Genomic DNA, 14,150 nt, shown 5'->3' on the forward strand with positions numbered 1-14,150 from the left:
AATTATATCCTCAATTTCATCATATGATTAATACCCACTTATCCTAGTGTGGTAAATCATCAAATCATTCCAATTATAGCATCATATGTATAATTTTCACTTAGGGTTTTGTTCCTAAGCTAAAATACATCACTAATTCAGTCATAGCTTCAATAATTCATTCATAATTCGCGATTATGATGATTATTCAATTTTCACAACTTCACAAATCATCAAAATTTGACATACCTTATGATCCCCTAGCTTGGGTGATCATTAATTCACATTCAATTGTGAATTTGAGCTTCGTTTAAGCCTTCAATTTGATGATTTTTAATGAGATTAGGGTTTTGGCTCCCGGGGAACCTCCTGGGTTTCGAACAGAACATTCTCAAACACACTCTATGTGTGTTTTAGTTTTGTTTAGCCTATTTATATTACAACTTTCAAGTTATTCAAATGTGGCCCCTCATGTTTGGTTAGTTTATTAAGTAGGTTACAACCCACTTAATTCTAATATCATTCCCACTAATTAACTAGGTTAAATATTCCTAGTTAATTTAGTGGGTTCGGGGAAATTTATGACTTAGTTTACTTTAAGTCCCGTTAGCTCGGGCCTTCTATAAACTTAATTTCTTAAAAGCCTTTATACAACTTTTATTTAATATTTGGTTTATATATTTAAAATCCTAATATTCACCGGGTTACTTTTACCACTAACGGTACTTTACCCATCTTTTAATATTAACGTGGTTTCATTACCAAACCCGTTTTCGGGGTGTTACAAAACGCCCGTAATGCCTCATTACTGACTAGGCTAACACCTGACGTAAAACGCCCAAAAATGAGATGTTAAGCACTACTCATAGTCTTAATATTATTTGAACTTTAAATTGTAATTTGTAATAGGTGGACTTCAAATTTAGACCTCAAAAGTCACTTGTATATGTTCCATGCATAAAGGGCTAATGACTAATGTTATATTTAGATAAGTAACATCTTGGTGCATGGAGGTGTGGTACCTTATGCTTAGAGGGTTTTTTTTTTAAAAAAAGTTGATATTACATTTTTAATCCGCAACTATTTGAATTTTTATTTTTAGTCTAAAAGTTTTTATCTTTTCAATTTAATCTCATAACATTTTACTTTCAACTTTGGTCCCCTACACTTTTCATATGTGGCAAATTTTTCGTTTTACGTCTTGTTCTAGATTTTGCGAGTTAACATGGCGCAACATGCGTGCGTGGTCAACGTTTTTACGTTTCGTTTTACACTTCGTTCTAAATTTTGCGAGTTAACATGACGCAACGTGCGTGTGTGGTTCAACATTTTTACGTCATCTATTTTTTCCCACTTGACAGGTTCGCCACAACACGCATGTCCTAAATGGACTTAGTTATTATTTTCTATATTTTACGTTTCGGTTGAACTTCTTCGCAATAACACACCCCAACTTTAATGTTGGTGGTTGCTAGCGATGGTATGACATTAGTGCTATTTGTCACGGTTTTATGCCCCGCCCCAACACAGGGGCCTTAATACTAGTTAATTATTAAATTTTAATCTTGTTAAATGTATAGGCTTCCTATAAATTGTTATAATGTATGTAATCCTTTTTTTCTGTTAAGTTTTATGTTATTTTTTTGTTTGCTTATACAAGAAACTCTGTTTAAACACTAGACAACTCTTATTTATCCTTCTCTTATGTATTTTGGTTTAAGCTTGCATTCTACACATCACTTGTCTTCTGATTTTTTTTTTTTGAACGGCAAGGGACGACGTGCCAACCACTGTGACACCGGACGCTATGGCCAAGGTCGACTACTCGACCGCCGCCAGCCCCTTGGCTCTCCTACATGCGCGGAAACCCGACCTCCACCCGCCCGAAGGCACAACAGTGGAATAATCGGTAAAACCTCGCCTCCCATCCAAGACGAACCGGTGCCACCCGTATTCGCCCTTCACCTGGATGCCGCAAAAAATAATGGGGAAGAGTGGGAGTCGAACCTGGGTCACAAGGAACACCAAATATTTCCCCAACCACTCCAACTATCTCATTGTCGTATTCTGATTGTTTTAACTACTAGAGTAACTAGACAACGTTTATGTATTTTGATACCTTGTTTAACGTTTGGATTGTGGACTACATTTCTATTCTATTTTGGTAGTGTTATTTATGTATATGAATAAAACCCAAACCGGGAAATTAAACTGGAACTAAAACGTTAGCAACAGTTTGGTTTTAAATCCTAAGGGTTCGGTTGTCAATAACTAAAAACCGTTACTAACGGTTTGGATTACGATTTGACTTAAAAACCTGTCAAAATCAGACCGTGAACACCTCTAGTTAACTGTATATAAACGAGATATTTGATTTTGTTTTTCATTTAATTTTCTTTTGAAACCTTTAATTTTATTTCTATATAGTCAATTCAAATCTCCAATGATCTTTAAAGTTCATATAGATTTTTTAAATCTTCGTTAACTTAATTTTTATTAAGTGTTTTTTAGTTTTTTATAAATGTTTATTGATTTTCTCAATTCTTTTGAAATTACTTTAAAGTATTCACAATCGATTTTCTAATTCATTTTTGTAATTACACTAAAAATCAATACCTTTTCTTTCTCCTTTTTGATTAAAGAGTAAACTGCCATTTTGGTTCCTGTGGTTTGGCCAGTTTTGTCATTTTAGTCCAACTCTCAAACTTATTACATCTGGGTCCCTATGGTTTGTATTTTGTTGCCATTTTAGTCCAAAACTCAAAATCCCTCATTTTTTACTGTTTGAACTCCCCTTTTTTGTCTTTATCTGCAAGGGTAGTTTGGTCATTTAATGTTCATTAAATCAATTTATTTATCTGCAGTGATTTGTGGCCTAAATCTGCATGCCCAACCACTTTGATCCCTCCAAAGTATCATGTCCAAATTGGGAGACCAAAAAAGAAACGAAAGAAGTCTGCACAGGAGATTGCAGAGGCTAAAGTTGCAGCTTCAAAGGAAAAAAAGAAGGCTAAAGTTGCAGAATCTGTGGTCAATGTCAGCAACATCATCACTGCAACTGGTAAGTTGCCAAGGAAGGGAGGCTCAGTGACATGTAAAATCTGCAAGGGTGTGGGGCACCAAAAGAACTTGTAAAAGGAAAGGGGCACAAGCACAGCCAGGGGCACAAGGTCAGGAAGGGGCACAAGCCACATGCTTAGATGGACTAAGTTGACTACAGTTGACATTTTTGCAGTTTGTTTCAAACTGTGATGTTTACAGTTTGCAACAAACTGTTTTGGTACATTAGATCATGTCAAACTGCTTAACTTTTAGTGTTAATGGTTGTTTGGTACTTATGTTTTGGTACATTATGTTCATGAAACTGTTTATGTATGTTTGGTATGTTAGATCATGAAACTGTTTATGTAATGTTAAAGACTGCACTTTGCAGATCTGTTTTGGTATATTAAATGATGCATATTTGGTATTTGGGTGCACATTTCTTAGGTTAAATGCTGCATATTTGCAGATCTGTTTGGCTTGAATTTTGGTGCAGATTGGCTGCACATTTGGTGCAGATTTGCTGCACATTTGGTGCAAATTGGCTGCACATTTGGTGCAAATTGGTAAACTGCACATTTGGAAAACTGCACATTTGGTAAACTGCACATAGTGTCATAAGACATTAGACGCACATGTCGGCACATTTCGGCACATTGTCATAAGACATTAGATGCACAACAAATTAGACGCACATGTCGGCACATTTCAGCACATTGTCATAAGACATTAGATGCACAACAAATTAGATGCACATGTCGGCACATTTCGGCACATTGACATAACAGATTAGATACACAACACATTAGATGATTCATTACAAAAAGGCACAAACTTTCCATTCCAAAATCCATACAAAAAGCCCCAACCATATTAGCAGGTCGATAGTACAGACCAAACTTACAAAATCCAAACACAAGTCAAACCCTAACCAGACTTAACATAGTAAAACATGAACAACAAAAAACTGAAACCTAAGATAACTTTAAGCATCTTCTTCTCCTGTGCCAATTTTTTAGCTTCTTCTTCAAGCTTCATGTTCCGAGCAAACATCTGTCTTGCATTCTCTTCATGCCGCTTGATGGTGTCCAACACTGCAGGAATCATCACAGCCGGATTCTCAATCTTCGGTGGCTCAGCCCAAGCAACAAATCCACAGCTTGATGGTTTGTTGCACCGGTGAAAACGACGACCTGGATTTTGTGTTGTCCATGAGGTTCTCAGTGACGTTGAGGCTCCACAAGTGCAAACCACCATTGTCGTTCTTCGATCTCCTGGGTTAGGGTTTTTTTGGGTTTGATCTCTGGTTAGGTTAGGGTTATAGGAACGATGAAGATGATGAATAATTGTGTGAGATAATAAAGGGGTTTTTATATTATGTGTTTTTTTTTAATAATTGAATTACATTAATGAAAATTAAATGCCCAATCTACCCCTCCAGATAAGGACAAAAAAGAGGAGTTCAAACAGTCAAAATTTAGGGATTTTGAGTTTTGGACTAAAATGGCAACAAAATGCAAACCATAGGGACCCAGATGTAATAAGTTTGAGATTTGGACTAAAATGGCAAAACTGGCCAAACCATAGGGACCAAAATGGCAATTTACTCTTGATTAAATAATATATTTCTTTATACTTTTAAAATTACCTTTTCTTTTTCATCCACTCACAACCACTATAAAAAAATTATATAGGGTGAATAGTGTCCCTACAAATTTACTGATAAACAATCACATTTTTTTTCTCTTCTACTCACATCCACTTTATAAAATATAGAGAATGCACTAACATAAATATGAAGGATCAATTGTGAATGCTCTTAGACAAATTTTATTTGCTCACCTAATTTTCGTAAACGAATATCAAACAACTTATTTGAAATTACTGTTTATGCTTTTTTTTTAACACACTTAGTTCTTTATAATTTAAAATTTCCTTCTTTTGGCGTTCGCTTAAATGCTTTTTTTAACACACTTGTACGTTTGTACTATATTGAATTGTACATTATCATTCATAACTCGGCTATGAATAAAATTTACGTTGAAACGTAAATAAAAATAAAAAGCGCCACAACAACGTAATTAAAAGGTATTTTAATAAACATCATATTTTAAAGTTATAAGAGGAAAAAAAGCAAACAAAATATGAGCGGACCAAATGTCAAAATTTGTTTGGGAAAAATGAAAAAAATAAACGTATAATGTTGAAATGATAAGTGTGCTTAAAGTTGAGGATGTCATATTGTAACTTTGATTCTATTTGATTAAACAACTTGTACTAAGTGCTTAAAACACATGTAACTTGCGTGTGTACCAAATTGTGGTTTTGCTAGTATAAAATTCAAAACTGTGATTTTGTTATTTATTATAATATTAAAGTAAAATTTTTTTCGGATTATTACAGAAATCATCATGGACTTATATATGACATTGTGTACAACAATTAAAATTTCTTGATAAAATTTCATTGCAAGTACAAGTTCTGTAATGGAAAAAAAAAGTAAAGAGCGGTTAAGAGACCATATATGCAAAGTACAAATTCCGAATGCAATAGGACAGCAAGGCAAACACGGAGCTGCTGGAAGCCTGGATCTTTAGACCATGTGTAGTGGTTAAATAAAATAATGCCTTCATCATAGGGCATTATTCGACACGTGGCAGTCCAGTCAGCATGGGACGTTATTGCAAAAGTGACGTAGTGGGAATAATGCCCAAATAATGTCCTTTCCAATCATTAAAAAGGATAAAAAAAAACCCTTACACTTGGACCACTCCCATTGGCCAGTCAAACATGTCATACTCATGCAATTGTGTTGTTGAGCGTTTTAAATAAAACGTTGGGTAACATTTTTTTCAAAAAAATTGCCAAATAACGCCCTATGTAAGGGGGGGGGGGGGGAGGAGGGATGCGTTTTTGGGCTTTTTTTTTTGAATTTAAAAAAAAAAAAAACGCTCCACTACACATGGTCTTACTCTTAAGATCTCGCTAGGGGTGTGCACGGTTCGGTTCGGTTTTTGGGTAAAATCAAAACCGAAATCAAAATGTCGGTTTTTGGCTTTTTAAAACCGTTCAGTTTCGGTTTTTTCGGTTTTTATGTCGGTTCAGTTCGGTTTTCGGTTATTTTGGTTTTTGGAACAAAATTATGTAAGATTCAAAAAAATATAAAGTATAATTTAAAATACAAGAATCTTTATTATATGTTTACATTTAAGTTATTATAGTTAACTTCTTTAATTAATATTATTTACATAAACCTAACCTTCTAATATATTTTTTGTTATAAATAAGCTATATTATGGTGACTATCCACATTCTAACTCCTGTCTCTTCATGTTCTTTGTATTAATGTAAGAACACTATATATATAGGTTCTTTGTATTGCATGTTGATATCTCAATGTATAATAATTCTCTATTCTATCTTTATCTCTATGTTCCTTTGATTATGTTCATATACTAGTCGCTAGTAGGCCGTTGTTTTACAACACGTTATCAGCACGAGTTGCTGCAAGATGTTCATATCCATGATTTGGTTTTCCTTCATCCATTCAGGTAACGATACACAAACCTCATATCTCAACTTAATATATATTTTTACACATCTTGAATAAAGTTACTAATGGGCACAAATTTTTATTGGACTAGAAATAAATCTGAATTTGTAGAATTAGTCGTACCCATGAAAAGTGAAATTAATAGTAGAAACAATTGACCTGCCTCTCATCTGGGACGCCTTCATGGTTTCATTTTTTGTCCTCATATTATTGTTTTTTTAGATCTAGTTTTGTGAATTATTTTGAAGGCATGAAAGTAACTGAGGAGAAAATAACCAAAAAATAAATAAATAAATAAATAAATAAATAAATTATGTTTGATTTGTTTTTAGAATTAATCTACTTATTATTTCTATTCATCACATATGTTGTTTTTTATTAAAATTGAAGGCTAATTTAACATGAAAATTTTAATAGTATTTGAGTTGATCATTACTATACATGTTATTTTGTTTTAAGGGAAATTAGCCTGTAATAATCCCACCTAGACCTTATTGGCCATTAATAATCCCACCTCAGAATATTCCCCTCACCAGTCCCACCTTTCACCTATTTTTCCTACAATGGTCCCCCGTTAAAAAAAACTTAACGGAGTTAAGCTTTTTTCCAAATTACAAACAGATTTTTAGGGCTTTTGATTAGAACGACGATACGAGTCCATTGATGTAAAACTTGCCTCGAAACGTGCTCCAAACGATGATAATGGCGCTTCAATTCGGGTGTTTAAATTTCCAATTAACCAAAATCAAGTCACTTGGAACACCATTTCGAAGTAAGTTTTACATCAATGGACTCGTATTATCGTTCTGATCAAAAGCCCTAAAAAATCTGTTTGTAATTAGGAAAAAAGCTTAACTCCGTTAAGTTTTTTTAACGGGGGACCATTGTAGGAAAAATAGGTGAAAGGTGGGACTGGTGGGGGGAATATTCTGAGGTGGGATTATTAATGGCCAATAAGGTGTAGCTGGGATTATTATAGGCCAATTCCCCTTGTTTTAATAATGCAAATAAGTGTTTAATCATAATTTAGTGATGCAAATAAGTATTTAATCGTAAAAATATATAGATTGAATTATGTATGGGTGTGTTTTATTACTAGTGATTTTATTATGCTATTAATAAGTATGATTAATGTGATCTTTTGAGATATTTTATTAAGTTATTGTTTTGGCATACATAAGGTTTATATTTATTTTATTCGGAGATTGTCATTTTTCAGTTTGTTGTCAAAGCATACTAGCTTATTGGTGACAAATGTTTAATTTAATTAAAAAAATGAGTGATTTATAGTAATGTTGACATTTTAATATCCATGATATATGTTTTGCCTTTACTTGGTTGAGTATAACAATTAAAATCTTTTGGTTCTAAAGTTAAGAGTTTTTGGTTTAAGTAAAAAAAAAAAAAATTCATGTATCCTTTTTGTTAAATGAAAAGTCCAAAATTTATGTCATTTGATTACATTTGCATTAATATGATTAGTACATATATAACTATAATTTATGTATAATCTCATGGTGTCTTATATGTGGAACTTGATCCACATATTAATTATTATTAAAAAAATGACTTATTTGAAACTAATAAATAATCATGTGTTTGAGACCTTGATAAAGAAAATTATTTATGTTCAAAGTTTAGTGAGATATATTTGTATCTAAGATAAACCAATGATTGTTTATATATTATACATAAAATATATATTTGTTTGTAGTGGATGGGCAAGACATTTTATATGTAAAATTCTATTATATGGTGATATGTTGTATAGTTTGATTTTATAGTATGCTCTTATATTTGGTTTGATATCATTTATTTACAAAGATGATACGGAGAGAACAACTAAGCCAAAGTTATGATCTATTATTACTATCATGAAAGAATACAACTATTCTTAGATACGACACGAAGTGTCATACTCACGTATCTCATTATCAAGTTATAAAAGACCGTAAGATGTCAGACCGACAATATTATATAATCGGATATATGATTACCTCTCGATTGATATTATGTGAAGAGAAATTTATTTATAAGAGAAATCAGATAAAACAAATTTTGTTTGTCCTTCAAATATGCTTCTGAGGTATAAATATGCTTAAATATGACATCAGAAGTTTCATACTCTCTGAATCTGATTATTAATTTATAAAAGGTCATAAGATTTATAGACCGATAATACTACATGCTCGGTCATGTAACGATTTCTCAATTTATAATATATGAAAAGAATATTGTCTTTAATGAAAATCTAGCTAAAAGATGTTCATTTGTCACACCTGAGATATGCTCATGAAGTAGCGATACGATTAACAAAGTATGAGTTTAAAATGATTTCATACCATGTGACTGAACAAAGAATGAGAATCCATGAATGTTTTCGGATTCTATCTCATTGCATAAAGTGAATATGATGATGATCAGTGTAAAGGTCACGATCATGAGCAAAGGAAATTATAATGATGTCACCATGAAAGTTTGTTATTATGCTCATGTTAATAATCAGATAAACTATGTTAATTATGTGGTGATTATACAATGATCGTTATAAAGGTCATGATCATGGTAAATGAGAAAACTATAATGATCCTATATTGATAGTGAGATCAACCATGTTAATATTGAAATCGACCACAAGAAGTGACTCACTAAGGAAATGATTATACGAGAATATAATATACGAAACATGTATAACATGTATGATCCATAAAACCTCCGGTGAAGAATGAAAAGCTATAAAACTTGTCCTGGTTCTACTTCATTTCCTGAATTGAATGTGATTATATAAGAATCATTGAAAATATCGTGATCATGGACATAATTGAGAAATTTGTAATGACGATCATAATAATAATGAGATCGGTCATCAGTAGTGATATGATAGCCAAGTTCAGAATTGTAATAATGGTCATAATGAGATTGACCACTATAAGTGGCAAATTATGGTAGTGATTATACAAGAACAAAATGTGAAAAAAGATAAAAGTCATATAACAAAATAGTTTGCAATGATAACACGTTGTTCTCTCGCGTAATGCAACTACTGCACATACGATCATAAACTAGAAGTTTATGTATCATGATTATTTACTTAATTGGCATGACTGGTTAGACCACACCGAGTCAATGATGATGTGAAACATAATGAAGAAGTAGAAGATTCTTCAAGCTGATAATTTGTATGTAATGTTTGCTCTCAACGGAAATTTATATTTGCCAAATAAAGAAGGGTGTGTATCCCTAAATATTCTGGAAGTGACTGAAGGATACACATATCCAAACATGATATCATTTAGTGTTTTAAATCGATGCATCGTCTAAATGGTTATCAAATTCACAACTTGAAGTTTGTGTGATATGTGGCTTAGCTAATAAGATAACAAGCACAATATTCCAGATTACGTATTTATTTTGGTAATAATGGTAAATTTAATTCCTAAGTTCTTAAAAAAAACATTCGTATAAGTGCTTTTGTTAAGACGATCACTGAACGTCTACGATTGACAGCAAAGCAAATAATCATGAGAGCAAGTTCATGTTTATATATGAGTACATGTAATTTCACATGCAATAACATTAATTCACATCAGGCCAACATGTTGTAATAGTTTCTCCCCATTATAGTTGGTTTTAGTCAGGAACCAAATATGTCCCTTCTAAGATTTTGGTTGTGCAATATATATTGAAATTGATCCACCACTACGCACAAAGATGGGACCTTAAAAGGTGGTTGGGAATATATGATAACGAATAGAGTCTTTCACGAGATATTTGTTTAGGGCTCAATTAATAGATATCCATCTAAATGGATTAACATTCCCAACATTAGGGGGAGATAAAAAGCAGTTGAAAAAGAAATGAGTTGGTATGAATTATCATTGATCCTCAAAACTAAAAGTGTGAACCAGAAGTTCAAAGAATAACTCATTTACAAAGATTAGCGAATCTATTACCAGACGCATTCACTGACCTTAAAAAGGTGACTATGTCACATATAACAACTGCTAATGCTCCAATTAAGATGAGTGTCCCAGAAGGACAACCACCACATGTTTGTAATGAGTCTATTGCGCGTCTGAAGCATGGTAGACCAGTCGATTCCAACAATAAAATTCCTCGAAAGTTGGAGCAACTAATTAAGATGGTCAAGTCGAGGTTATATTAAAATGGTCTCTTGAAGAGACAATAGACATGATGGTTCAAGAAAAACCTCAGGTACCTGAAAATAAAGAGAGAATTGATATGTGTCTTATGAAAGTTATGAATCACTGGATACTAAAAGTTTACATGAAAGTCCCTCAAGGATTTAATTTATTAAAATCATGTAAAAATAAGTTCTCGAGAATGATATGACCATTGTATACAGATTCATATTTGAATACATTGAATATAATTGGGACTTCTGATGAGTATCCTAAAGCATCTAAGTGCTTATAAGGTTAAGTGGAAACATCTTATGGATGTAATTCTTGTGCACCAATAAACATACATAGAATACCCGTGCTTGGTGATTATGGTATCTCAATGTACAATATATAAGCATGGTATAATATGTATTATACAAATGAAGCAAGTGTTCAAGACATCCTTGCATATGATATAGAAATCAACAAGGAGGTTTATGTAACAGAACTCCTAAAGAGTGTATGCACATACATTGTTTTTCAAAGTGGAAAGAAGTAAGTGAATGATTGTAAATGCCTGAAGCATTGATTTCAAAACCTCGTGAATGTATCTTTATAAACTTAAAAAGATAGTATGGATAAAATAGTTGGATTGAGTGTTGTACAACTCATGAGATATTATGATAAAGAGCAATACGAGTTTGATAATAGTATCCATCTTTATCAAAAGTCCTCTCCTAAAAGTTCATTATAATCGCAGTTTACAGTGATGATGTCTAGGCACCATCGAGAGAAACTGTCGAGCTTTTAGAGGGAGAATTTTTAAATGACCTTGACACATTGTAATTATCGCTCGACCTATTGTTCGAGTATATGTGTAATCAACCAAACTATATCTATTGGAAGTTGACGCGTTTTACCATGGAAAAAGTTTATCCTTTAACTACGTTAAAGGTTGTTCAATTACTTGATATATAAAATGGCTGTTATAGCTTCATGTGAAAGAAATTGAAATTTTTGGTCTAGAGGTACCATCTTTAAGTACAATTATGCAGTAGTATTTTTTGCTATCTATTCATGATTTTATATATCTTTATTGAATTTATCGATTTGATATAGCATGTGTTAAACGACGAAATATTGAAATAGGAAAACATCTATTTCAATACATCTAAGGTATGTAAGATATGTATTTATATTTTACTAACTTGTCAAAACAAGTTTGGTTAGTTTTGTAAATGCAGGGAATAATCACAGGTGTGTATCTTATGATATTTATGTAAAAGAAGAGGCACTAGAAAGCTCATATGAAGATATACAATATTGTGAACATAAAGAATTGCACATTAAGGGATCAAGCGGCAAATCACTGACTACAAAAACTTTGAGCAACTTTCAATAAAAATGGGCACTAGTCACTTAAAGAATACATGTTCAAATGAGGGGGAGTATTACACAAGTTGCACTCTTTTTCCCTTCACTAAGTTTTATCCCATTGGGTTTTCTTAGTAAGGTTTTTAATGAGGCAACATACCTGATCCAAAAGTTTCAGGGGGAGAAAATACGCGCTGCACTCTTTTTCCCTTAGCTGAGGTTTTGTCCCACTGGGTTTTCCTAGCAAGGTTTTTAACGAGGCAGCATCACCAAGCGTATAATACATAGTTTTCTTTTATCACGTGGATAGTCAAGGGGGAGTGTTATAAAGAAGCTATATTATGGTGACTATCCACATTCTAACTCCTGTCTCTTCATGTTCTTTGTATTAATGTAAGAACACTATATATATAGGTTCTTTGTATTGCATGTTGATATCTCAATGTATAATAATTCTCTATTCTATCTTTATCTCTATGTTCCTTTGATTATGTTCATATACTAGTCGCTAGTAGGCCGTTGTTTTACAACATTTTTATGTTTTTTTAAAGTTTTTATTAAGACATTTTCTTTTATAATAATTTGAAGATCATTTAATTTTTATATAAAATTTGTTATTTCTTGTAGGTAATAAATAGATCACTTCAATTATAAATAAACATGTAATGTTTTTATCATAAACACTTAACATTCAAGAATAAAAGTAATAAGTTCTACTAGCATTGGGTTAAACATTTAAACAACTTAAACTTAAAAATATATGGATTGTAACTTATCGGTTTGGTTCGGTTTTTTCGGTTATTGAAATGGTTATCCAAAAACCGAACCGAAATTTTCGGTTATTAAAAATCTGAAAACCGAACCGTCGGTTTTTGTTTCGATTCGGTTTTGTCGGTTATTTCGGTTACGGTTCGGTTATTTCGATTTTATGCTCACCCCTAGATCTCGCTATTTAGAAACAAACGAGGTACTGTCAAATGGGTGTGGTGTGGCTGTAAGACTAGTTTGTTTTTCACCGCATCAGTCAAATAGCAAATTACAATCCCAGGTCAGCCTCAAGTAAGCAAGATTTTGGAGTGGAATGCCTGGATTTCGATTAAAATTAACACGTTCGGATGGAGAATTCTTTATAATAGTCTACCTACAAACGACAACTTAATAAGAAGTAGAGTAAGAACGGGCCCTGAAATGTGTATTTTTTGTAACTAGGCTAATGAAACAATTGATGACATCATGGTTCCACTATTATATGGCATGAAATCAGCAAGTGGATTAGGTGCCGACCGATTTTTGCCTTCTCTGATTCCGACGTGTTCGAGGTCCAATATAAGCATCTATCAAACCTGGCTCGAAGAAGCAAGATGATTCAAGCTATTATGATGGTTGCTTGCTGGTGTATTTGGCGTGTCCGCAACAAATAAATACTTGGAAGCTAAACCTATCAAGGACACAATCACTAGGGACATTAAGGCACTTTCCTATATGTGGATTTGAAATAGATTGAAATGTATGTTGTTAGATTGTGCCAAATGGCTTGCTTTAGATGTTTTGAGTTTTTGTTTTGTTGTTATTTGTTGTTCCCCCTCACTAGTGTCTAGCTAGTTGGGGTGGTAGTTTTCTATTTGGAGAAAACTAGGCACTGATATCTCTAAATTAATTAAGCTAGGTTACTTATCAAAACCTTAAAATTTCTTGAAACTTTCATATATAACGTCAGAGTAAATATCATTTTCGTTCATGAGGTTTGGCCCCTTTTGCGACTTTCATCCAAATGTTTGTTTTTCATCCAAAAAGTTTGAAATCTTGTCATTTTCATCCATGAGGACCAAATTTCGAGGGACGAAAGTTACGATAAATTGCAAACCTCCATGATAAAAATTGCAAGATTTTGAAACGACAAGGATCCAGATACGAAAAAACAAATATTTAGATGAAAGTCATAAAATTATCCAAACCTCAGGGACAAATATTACAATGGGTTATTGGATTTTAATAATCCTAAGTTTCACCTGTTGGCCGATAATAATCTCAACTTTAAAAATTCCCTCCAATAATCCCAACTTGTAAAAGTTTGGCCA

At 32.7% G+C, this 14,150-nt stretch overlaps 1 protein-coding gene across 1 annotated transcript; it reads right to left on the minus strand.

Annotated features, from left to right (window-relative positions):
- Window positions 1–3,948: 3,948 nt before the first annotated feature.
- LOC110919651 lies at window positions 3,949–4,278 on the minus strand. Its single transcript, XM_022163915.1, has one exon. It carries the CDS (start codon window positions 4,276–4,278, stop codon window positions 3,949–3,951), a length of 330 nt encoding a protein of 109 aa, XP_022019607.1.
- Window positions 4,279–14,150: the final 9,872 nt, after the last annotated feature.

The sequence above is a fragment of the Helianthus annuus genome, chromosome 16 (assembly GCF_002127325.2).
Source record: "Helianthus annuus cultivar XRQ/B chromosome 16, HanXRQr2.0-SUNRISE, whole genome shotgun sequence".
NCBI lineage: Eukaryota > Viridiplantae > Streptophyta > Magnoliopsida > Asterales > Asteraceae > Helianthus > Helianthus annuus.

Coding starts and splice junctions, on each gene's coding strand:
- LOC110919651 (XM_022163915.1), bottom strand. CDS start 4,278: ATGGTGGTTTGCACTTGTGGAGCCTCAACGTCACTGAGAACCTCATGG.